At 36.4% G+C, this 11,389-nt stretch overlaps 1 protein-coding gene across 1 annotated transcript; it reads left to right on the top strand.

The window, feature by feature from the left end:
- The first annotated feature begins 1,759 nt into the window (after window positions 1-1,759).
- On the top strand, window positions 1,760-5,394 carry LOC104109554 (zinc finger CCCH domain-containing protein 30-like). Its single transcript, XM_009618884.4, has 2 exons — window positions 1,760-2,007; window positions 2,840-5,394. The coding sequence occupies exon 2, from the start codon at window positions 2,939-2,941 to the stop codon at window positions 5,024-5,026; it is 2,088 nt and encodes a 695-aa protein (XP_009617179.1). The 5' UTR covers window positions 1,760-2,007; window positions 2,840-2,938; the 3' UTR covers window positions 5,027-5,394.
- The last annotated feature ends 5,995 nt before the right edge of the window (window positions 5,395-11,389 follow it).

Below are 11,389 nucleotides of genomic sequence, written 5' to 3'. Positions count from 1 at the left end.
CTCCTTGCGCAATCCAGAATATGTCGGCCTTTCAGGCCTGTACTTTTCTTGCCCCAGCATGAGCCTTGTTGAAAGAATCTGCAAGCATTTTAAAGGAATCTATGGAATGCTTAGGTAACAGCGAATACCATGTCAAGGCACCCATCGTGAGGGTTTCTCCAAATTTCTTCAGCATCACATATTCAATTTCGTGAGGGGCTAAATCATTTTCCTTTATCGCCATTGTGTAGGTGATAATATGCTCCTGGGAGTCTGATGTTTTGTCATACTTTGGCTCTTCAGGAATTTTAAACCATTTTGGGACTAACTCTTGTGCCGCACTTGGCTTGTACGACAATTAAGTATACTTTTTCGAGTCCGGACCTTTCAGCACCTGTGACGCGTCCGGGATCTGGTCTATGTGGGCGTTCACTTCCCTCATGAATCATAAAAGTTCATTCTTCAAAGGATCATTCTCGTTGTTGAGGCCGGACCCATTCCCCTTGCCCCATCGGAGCCAATTTCACCCCCTATGAGTGTTGTTGTCGATCTTTCGCGTTGTTTGATTCGTAGGAACCCTCAAAGGAATTGGATCTCGTCTCTTTGCATTTTTTGAAGCTCCCGACAATGCTTGCTTTAACTCCATCATAACTTTATCATGTCGTGTGAGGTGGCCTAGAATGATCGCATGTTGCTCTTGCAAGACTCTTACCGCGTCGACGACATGCTACTCATCGGCGTCATCGGGAGTGGTCCCCCGAACATGTTGAGGATACTGCATGTCATGCACTGGTGTAGCGTCATTCCCCTCATTATGGGTGTCACTGATTGAATCCTCGGAATGAGGCTGATCCCCTCGAATCTCGGGGTTGCGCATGTCGTTAACAATGTTATCTGCCATGTCTTATAATCTTTTCTAAGACAAAAACAATTAAAACATGTTAGTAAAAAAAGGCAAGGGTCAATTTAATTACACGACTATCTAATCCCCACAGTGGGCGCCAAACTGTTTACCCGTAAAATGGTACATTTGAATTTATACGTGATTTCTAGATAAGTGAATTAATTTGATCCTGAAATAAATAAATAATCGAAGAATTGCACAATACTTAGCCTTAGGTTATAGACGAAGCAGCAGAAGCAACGATTCCGGAAACAGGGTTTTCGGGCACAACAACAAAGAAAATCAAGAAATAAGGAGATAAGATTGGATTGAGCTTTGTATAAAGTATAACATATGTTTGCCAGAAAAATCTGTGTCCCTTACAATAATAACTGAACTCACTATTTATAGTTATGAAGAAGGTCCAAGGGCCGTGCCTTTTTTTAATGTCAATTATGAGGGACATTGATAAAGATATAACGATGAACATAAATATCAAATTCCTTATAACGGATAGTTGCCTTCGGGCTTTAGCCATCCCATGTCTTGGTTCTACGTGTCCCTTAATTGAATCATAATACGAATATTGAAAGGAGAAAGACATGATGAAAAATGAACTCGCATAAAAACTTTCGGGAATACTATTAGACTAGTAAATTTATTTTGCTGTGAGACCATATTATTTTATTTATTCTATGTTGCAAATGTGCTCACTACTATATAAGATGGTTTCATTGGACAGGCGTTCATTTCAACCCAAAAGATAAAGCGACACTCACACAGAGAGAGCGCATTACTCTTAATAGAGTATTGCTATTCGTATAATTACTAATAAGCCCTCTAATAACAGTAATAATGACTGACTAAAAGAGAGAAAAAGCAAGCAAGGGAGAGAGAGAGAGAGAGCGCATAGGAAATGGCGAAGAAAAGAGAGGAAGAAGTGGCAGCAGCAGCAGCTCTCCTCCTCTTGGGTTCTCACAACTTTCTCTCTCTAGATCTCTAAAAATCAATTCTTGCCCACTTCTCTTTCTCTATATATATAGCCCATATATATATATATATATATATATATATGTAGTGATGAACAGGAAAGTGTAGGGATCTGCTGCTAGGGATACACTTTGCTCTTATTACCTCAAATTTTGGTGAGAAATGCTTCCAAATTTAATTTCCCATGTGTTTAATATATCATTGTAAATATTTATGTACTTCCTGTGCCAAAGCTACTAGATATGAAATTTATGTTAATGTTCTTAATTATAAAAAGGGTGAATAAATGGGTGTGATGGGTTTTTGGAGTTTGGACAATGGTTTTGGTCGATGGTCTACACTATTTTACCTTTTCTTTTTGTCCCTGTTTTCAGTTGGAAAGATTTTGTTAATCTTTGGGAGATTCTTTTCTTAGCTACTCTTCCTGTTTCTCACTGCACCAGTCTTTGTTGTTGACTCAATTTATTTCCTTCAACTGTAGACTTTATTTTTTAAAGCATCTTGTTCTAATGTAGTATCTGTCATTTTATTTTGAAAAAAATGAGAATTTAAATTTACAAAAGTAGTATGTGAATTTATTCCTAGTCAAGATAGAGTCTTTCAATTTTTTTTTTTCTTTTCTATTTTTCCATCTTAGTTGAGAATATTAGTATTTGTTCCCATCAGTCTCTTTGATATGTGCCTTTCCTTTTTCTTTAAGAGTCAGAAGGTAGGTTTCAAAGCTCATTCCTTTTTCTATCTTCTCAGTGTGGTGAATTGTGTTTTAGTGATAAAGAGTACTCTTGGTTTGTCCATATGATCTAATTTGTACAGTACTTAGTCAAAATCTGTCAACAATCAACTGCTCCCTGAACGTGCCATTGAATTTGAGTTCTTATCATTTGTCACAGAAGATTGACTTCTTTGAGCTGCTGCAGATTTTGCAGTGATAGATTTTGCCTGATTTGTTGTGTTCTGATACTAATTCGAGATTTTCTTCTCTTTCAGTTGGATTATGAGATGAGAGTATACACTCGAGAGTAGCTGTTAGAAAAGAGATTATTATCTTGTTACACCATTAGCTTTGGTATTTGTTGTACTACAAACATGAACATGAATCATCTGACTGTTGAAACTGAAGATACTTTTGCTAGCTTGCTTGAATTTGCAGCCAACAACGATGTAGAGGCATTTAAAAGTTTGATGGAGCGTGATATATCTGGTATTCATGAGGTTGGACTGTGGTATGGGCGCCAAAAGGGCTCAAAGCAAATGGTTCTCGAGCATAGAACTCCTTTGATGGTTGCTGCTATGTATGGTAGTGTTGATGTTTTAAAACTGATTCTTTCTCTACCTGGAGTTGATGTAAATCGTTCTTGTGGCCGTGATAATAGCACTGCCCTTCATTGTGCTGCCTCCGGTGGATCTTTGAATGCTGTTGATGCCATCAAACTTCTTGTTCAAGCTGGTGCTGACCCAAACATAAAAAATACCAATGGCCATCGCCCTCTTGATGTTATAGTTATTTCTCCCAAGTTTCACACCATGAAATCTTGCCTCGAAAATCTGCTCAAGACTGATGCTACCGAAGACTGCAACCTAAGGGTGTCTATGGCCACTTCAAGCTCAAATTCTCCACCACTTTCGCCTTCTCCTGGAAATAGATCACCATCTTCTGCTTCAGACACAACTTCTTCCCCGAGGAGTGCAAAATCTAGTGATCTCCCTGTGCCCTTTACTTCAGAGAAGAAAGAATACCCTATCGATCCCTCCATGCCTGACATAAAAAACAGCATCTACTCCACAGATGAATTCAGGATGTTCTCATTTAAGATCAAGCCTTGCTCTCGCGCATACTCCCATGATTGGACTGAATGTCCATTTGTCCATCCAGGTGAAAACGCTCGAAGAAGAGATCCAAGAAAGTACCACTACAGCTGTGTACCTTGCCCTGAGTTTCGCAAGGGAGCTTGTCGACGAGGGGATATGTGTGAATATGCTCACGGGGTTTTTGAGTGTTGGTTGCATCCTGCTCAATATCGAACTCGGCTTTGCAAAGATGGTACAAACTGCGATAGAAGAGTTTGTTTCTTTGCCCACACGCAGGAAGAACTCAGGCCACTGTATGTCTCTGCTGGTTCTGCTGTTCCTTCACCTCGATCAAATGCTTCTGCTGCCAATGCCTTAGATTTCGCCGCTGCCATGGGCCTCATACCAGGTTCTCCTTCCTCAGTCTCTGTTATGCCCCCATCACCTTTCACTCCTCCAATGTCTCCCTCGGCTAATGGCATTTCCAACATTGGTTGGCCCCAACAAAATGTACCAGCGTTGCATCTTCCTGGCAGCAATCTTCAGTCCAGTCGCTTGCGATCATCACTCAATGCAAGAGACATCCCTGCCGAAAATCTGACTATGTTGTCAGATTTTGATGTGCAACAAAAGCAGCTACTGTATGAATTGTCTTGCCTATCCCACTCCAGCATGAATGCTAATTCTTTTAGCCATTCAGTTCATCCTAGGACCTTAACCCCTTCTAATCTCGAGGATTCATTCTCCGCTGAGAGTTCATCTCCTAGATATTCCGATCACTCATTAACTCAAGCTGTTTTTTCCCCTACCCACAAGTCTATAGGTTTCAATCAATTCCAGCAGCAGCAGGCGACGTTATCCCCAATTAATACAAGATTTTCACCAAAAACTGTTGAAAGTCCTCTATTGCAGGGCTCTTTTGGGGTTCTGCCACTGCGGAATATGTCTCCCCGAGGGATGGAACCAATCTCACCAATGAGTTCCCGTGCCTCAATACTTGCTCAGAGTGACAAGCAGCAGCATTTTAGGAGTCTCAGCTCACGTGATCTTGGCTCCAGTGCCTCTGCCATTGTTGGCTCTCCAGCAGATACTTGGTCGAACTGGGGTACAGCTACGGGAAAGCCAGACTGGGCTGTCAATACTGAGGAGTTTGGTAGGCTAAGGAGATCATCATCATTTGAACTTGCCAACAGTGAAGAGGAGCCTGATCTATCATGGGTTCAATCTCTTGTCAAAGAATCACCACAGGAAGTTAAGGACAAGTCTGCATCTCGTGTATCAGGCGTTACAAGTGCTGGTGCAGATATCAGAGAAGCCTCAACATCGAGTTCCCAGATTGGACAATTTGATCAACTGGGCGCATGGATGGAGCAAATGAAGCTTTGATCAGCTAATACCTCAGTAAAAACATCCTCCATTTTCCATTTACCGATCCTTGACGCCTCAAAGCATAAGGTTTTGGTAAATATCAACTGGTTTTTGTTCTTGTATTCACTTCATGTTGGCTTGGGAGCAAGGCAACTGTAAGCAGAGATGAAGCCAGCAAGCAGTGAAAGAAGAGATGAAGCCAGCAAGCAGTGAAAGAAGTTCCATACTATTGAAGAAATTAACTTTATAATTTGAATTTATTATTTAAAGCAGGTAATATAAAATTGGGTTTAGGTGATTTTCTCCAACATTACTGAATGTAGACTTACTAAAGAAATTTTTTACCTTGATTTCTTTAATTATAAGGATATTTCAGTGTACTAAAAGCAATTTTCATTTTTGTGACAAATCTCTATTGACATGAAGTTATTTCAGATGAATGCTGATAAAAGGTTTTGAATTTTTGGTCCACCCTTTTTTGGGGTGGGAAAAGAAATATGATATGCAAATTAGTTATTCTGAATTCTGATGTTGTGGCTTGGAATAATGTTAGTGCAAGAAGGTACTGTGTAAAGGTAGATAAGAAGGCTATCTGATTAGTTTTTGATGTAACATGCTTGTTCAGAGTAATTGGAATTAGAATTCCATATTCCTTTACCTGACACGTGTATTCTGTCCTTTTTGCTTATAACAGTAATGTACAGGCTAGTTTACTCGCAACTCATGTAAAGTAGTGGCGTTTAGCTTAGCTTGTTGCACCTCCATGATTCTCACATGGCATAGGTACGGGTGACTTTGTCCACCAATATTTAGTCGGATGGAAAGAAATAATCTCTGTTGTGATGAACTCTAGTCTCCTATGTTTGCTTGTACTTTCTTCGTTGATCATTAGACCACATAATTGGATGCGATATGCTTATTCTATCCTTAGACATGCTTATTCTACCCTTAGGTATATGCTTATCCTTTCTTTAAGTTCCCAACAACATGAGTTAATAGTATATTTTATCTTGGAGAGTGGTGGATTCCAAATCCCAAAAAGTTAGATTTGGGGTTAGTGGAGGATGTGGAAGTGAAGGAGGGTTTGGGAAAAAGGCTTATTCATTTGGGGTTACACCAATCCTTCTGGGGATTGGATGCGATGGTGATTTTTTTTATTAGATTGGGAATAATGAATAAATACTGATATTCATCACATGCTGTGAATATTTTTTTGCATGTGGACTTAGCATAAAGATTTTCTGAAATCTCTATTATGCTTCACGTTCCTTTCGACTAAACAATAAGGTTCCAAAAGGCTGATCTGTACTCAATATTCTTTTCGTTCACACGGGTGGTTTTTTCGGTTTTCCTCCGGTCTAATAACCTATTTTGAAGCTCCGACTAATTTAAATTTGTGCCGTGTAAGGCATATTTTAAGGAGGAAGTGCTCCATACAAGGGTGATTTATATTTTTCTTCATCCTTGTGATTAGGGGTGGCAAACGGGTGGGTCATATTGGATATGAGTCGGGTTAAAAATGGGTAATACAAAAACGGATAAATTATCCGACCCGACCTATATTTAATACAGATAAAAAATGGGTTAATCTGTGGATAATATGAATAAGTATACTGCCCATGACTTTTTGAATATGATCACTTTTGGGAGAATTCTTAGCCTCCCAATTTGAGGCTTTACAAATGTAAAAGTTAAACCCATTACTTATCCATTTTCTAAATAGATAATATGATTCTTATCCATATTTGGACTCGCTTTTAAAAAGTTAATTATCCAAACACATTTTTAGTCGATAATATGGGTGTATAACTAATTTTTTTTAACGATTTTGACGCCACTACTTTGTGATTAGGAAGAAGAAAGAATTAGGAAAATAAACCAGAAAAGGAGCGAATAAGAACACAAACGTCCTTTTGGCTTGGTTTTGGTGGTCTTTTCGATATGTTCTTTTATTGCCGAAAGTTATAGCATTGGCCTTGAATTAACCAAATGGCATCTTTCAGTATATGAAAAGAATTTTATAGATGAATGATAGTACTAGTAATTATTCTTTTCATTCATTTTTGTTTCTGTTCTTGTCATAATCATTCCTTTTCATATTTTAAGTTTTGGCAATTTTTGAAGGTAATAATATGAACTATAGCGAAAAAACAAAACAAAATGCAAGATTTGGCCCAACTCATTCCATTATTCCATCCAATTAGTGGCCTTAAGTTCGACTTTTGATTCTCCCATAAGACGGTTTAGTATTTAGAATTTATGGAACTTGAAATTTTGTGTCATTTTATTATACACACATAGATACGGGCACGAACAATTCGAGCTGAAAAGTAGATGGTACAATCAATTCATAACAACATAGCTTGTCTTTATTTCTTGTAACTCTTAAGAACCGAAATTATGTCTTATTCACCCTAAAATAAAAAGATTATTTGTCTCTTGAGGGCAAGGAAGGGGCAAGCAGAGAAATAGAAAGAAAAAGAAAAGATTAATTTTGAATATTAGCCCTTTAGATTAAAATTTGGGGATGACTTAACCTGGTAGTTAGCGGTGACCAATAGAAATATTTGAAAGTAATTGGTGCATACTGCAAAAGCTAACAATTGAACAGTTTAGGTGACCTGCAGACACCTAAATATGGAAACTTTACCACTTTTATATGAAAACTAGTCAATTTGTTAAAAATAAATATAAAGAAAATTTAGTGTTAAAATCTTTATAATTAAAAAATAAATCTTTACTCTTTGTTCAATTTTATCTTCTCTATATTCTTCAACCATAAACCATAACTGTGATCTAATTACTTTAACAAGATTGATTGCTTCTTTTTACAATTTTCACGACTGACTCTCTCTATTTTTTATACACATGGAAGCGTACACTTTGCTCATTTGCAACAATGTTATTGAGCTAATTTGAAGGTTTAAATTACAAGAGGAAATCTTGTTTTATTGATGAAAATAAAATTAATGTACTTAAATAAACATTAAATGTCAACATTGGTACCTTGTTGTGCTACTTACCATATATTGATACCTTATATCATGCCATAAAATGCTATCATCACTATTAAACAATTCAATTTTGAAAACAAAAAATCTACAAGGTCAAGTTTTAGTTTTTGTATTTCTGTAACATCTTTGCTTTATCCTTCATTTTCAATCTTTTTCTCTACTTTTGTTTTTGGAGTATCATTAAATTTCAAAAATAAGGTATTAAAGGAAAAAGAAAGAAAATATAACTTGTAAAACACTTAACAAAAATTAAGGAAATGTCACTTCTACAATATTTAATCAAAGCCTAACTCAACGTTTAGTTGCGTTTCTATTTTTATAATTTTATTAGGTTAGATTAATTCAAAGAATACAAAATATGGGCGATACCATTAAACAATCAAGGCAAAAACACATAAACACATCATTTCTCAAAAATGAAAAAACAAAGGAGAAGAAGCACAAAGAGGAGGAGCGGAGGAGAAGTTAGTAATTCCTGCTCCGCACTTGTCACGACCCTAAATTTTCTCCGTAGGATGTCGTGATGACACCTAATCTCTAAGATTAGGTAAGCCTATCAATGCGGAATAATAATAAATATCTGAAATAATTAAACTACAATTCAAACAATTTCAACTCCCAAAACTCGGTAGAAATAAGTCACAAGCTTCTAAGAATTTATCCCCGATGTCTCTATATAACAAAGTCTAAAGAAAATAAGGAAGCAACATAACAAGAATAGAAGGGGACTCCGGAGTCTGCGGGCGTTGATAGATATACCTCGAAATCTCCTCGTACAGCTAGTTTAGTGATGCGTGGTCTGATAAGATGTACATGGATCTGTACAAAAAGATGTGCAGAAGCGTAGTATGAGTACACCACAGCGGTACCTAGTAAGTGCCAAGCCTAACCTCGGTAGAGTAGTGACGAGGTCAGGTCAGGCCCTACTGGAGAATAAATAATGGCATGGTAAAATGTTTAAACAATATTATAAGATAAAATGACAATGGAAATGAATCAAGTAGTATGTCACATTTAATTACATCAAATAATGGAAAATAAATACCTCGTGGAAACAAAATAGAATTCTTTTCAACTTTAAGAAAATCACACAATAATCAAAGGCAACTGCGGCTATAAATCAATATCAAGAAGGGCACTCCCGAGGTACCGCCTCGTAATCCCAAATCATAAAAAAATTTACAATATCTCATTTCCTTATCTCACCGCGGGAGCCTTCACAATTTATTTGAAAGAAAATATTTTTTTCGAAATACCATCCCGCGTTTTAGCCATCCTTATCACACCGCATGACTTCTAGTAGTTTCCCCTACTAGCCACGCATATCAAGCCACCCTTATCTCACCGCATGCGTTTCAATACCCAGACCTTATACCACCGCATGCGTATCAATATCACAATATATCACAATTTGTACCTCAAGTGCTCCAATAATTTAACTTGCCAAAATAATTCAACAACAATATTTTTCTACAATAAAGAGCTCACGGCTCATGCCAAAATAAATCATCAATAATATTTTTCCACAATAAAGAGCTCACGGCTCATGCCAAAATAAATCATCAATAATATTTTTTCACAATAAAGAGCTCACGGCTCATGTCAAAATAATTCAACAATAATATTTTTTCACAATAAAGAGCTAACGGCTCATGTCAAAATAATTCAACAATAATATTTCTTTTTCACAATAAAGAGCTCACTGCTCCATCACAATGAGTACGAAAATCTTACAAAAATATTCAGGAGTAAATAATTCAGGAAAATAATATTTCAAAATCTTTAATATGTTGCTTCTATATCAAGTTTAAAAATGTCAAATATTTCATATTAATAATATTTAATTTAAAGAAAATCAACCTTCAAATAATGCACAAAATAAAAGAAACCAAGTTCCAACTAAACAGATAAAATAATTAGCAAGAAAAGGTCAAGCAAATTTAAAAATATAAATATTAAATCAATAATGAAGAATATAACAAAATGAAATAATTTAATTAATGCGCAACAGTGATCTACGCAATTTAAAACATAATCTTTTATATTTAGCCCGTGTACACAGTCGTCACCTCGTGTACACGACTTTTCATACATTACAATTATCAATTCTAGGGAAATTTCCTCCACACAAGATTAGACAAGTCACTTATCTCGACTTGCTCCAATTTAACCAAGTATTATGCTTTTTTCTCGATTTTCCGACTCCGATCGACTCGTATCTAGTTATAATTAATTTGATACAGTCAACAAAAATTATAGTAATCAATTTCATAAGAAAATATTATATTTTTTAATAAAATTCGAAATTAGCTAAAATTTTGCCCGTGGGGCCCACATCTCAGAATCCGGCAAAACTTACAAAATCCGACAACCCATTCAATTACGAGTCCACCCATACCAATTTTATCAAATTCCGATAACAACTCGACTTTCAAATCTTAAATTTTTATTTTTTGGAAGATTTTGCAAAAATCTTGATTTTTCTTCCATAAATTCACGGATTCATGATGTAAATGAGTATGAAATCATGAAATATAAACAATATAGGATAAGGAACACTTACCCCAATATTTTCCCGTGAAAATCGCTCAAAAATCGTCCAAGAACCGTGCTCCAAAAAATCCAAAACGAAATGAAGGAAATGACCATTTTTGGTCCTTAAGTTTCTGCCCATCTGTCACTAAAAGTCCATTTTCCGTCACTAAAAGTTCACCAGAAACTGCTCTACCAACCTTCTTTCAATCGATCATAACTTTATGTACAAATGTCCAAATGATGAATGGTTTAACTTTCGGGAAACTAGAATCAAACGACTACAACTTTCATGTTTTGCAAATATTCCGATTCCTTATGAATTACGAGATATAAGCTTCCAAAGTTGGCTCCACGCATCAGAATTTCTGACGAAACTGCTCTACAAGCCTTCATTCAATCTATCATAACTTTCTGTAAAAATGTTCAAATAATGAATGGTTTAACTTTTTGGAAACTAAAATCAAACGACTACAACCTTTATGTTTTAAAAAGTTTCTGATTCCTAATGAATCACGAGATATATGCTTCCAAAGTTGGCTCTACGCACCAGAAATTTCTGCAAATTTCCAGCAACCCTCTTTGTCCGAAATCCATTCCGTTTACCTTCCGAAATCCTCCCGAGACCCTCGGGACCTTAACCAATTATTCCTACATGTCCCAAAATACAATACGAACTTAGTAGAGGCTTCAAACCACATCAAACAATATCAAAACGACGAATCGCACCTCAAATCAAAATCTATGAACTTTGAACTTTCAAATTCTATATCTTGTGCCGAAACACATCAAATCAATTCGGAATGACTTCAAATTTTCCACACAAGTCATAAAT

Source organism: Nicotiana tomentosiformis, chromosome 12 (genome assembly GCF_000390325.3).
Source record: "Nicotiana tomentosiformis chromosome 12, ASM39032v3, whole genome shotgun sequence".
NCBI classification, from domain to species: Eukaryota; Viridiplantae; Streptophyta; class Magnoliopsida; order Solanales; family Solanaceae; genus Nicotiana; species Nicotiana tomentosiformis.
This window is presented reverse-complemented; position numbering and strand designations above follow the sequence as displayed.

What these genes read in the sequence shown, in the direction of transcription:
- LOC104109554 (XM_009618884.4), top strand. Translation starts at nt 2,939, where the DNA reads ATGAACATGAATCATCTGACTGTTGAAACTGAAGATACTTTTGCTAGC.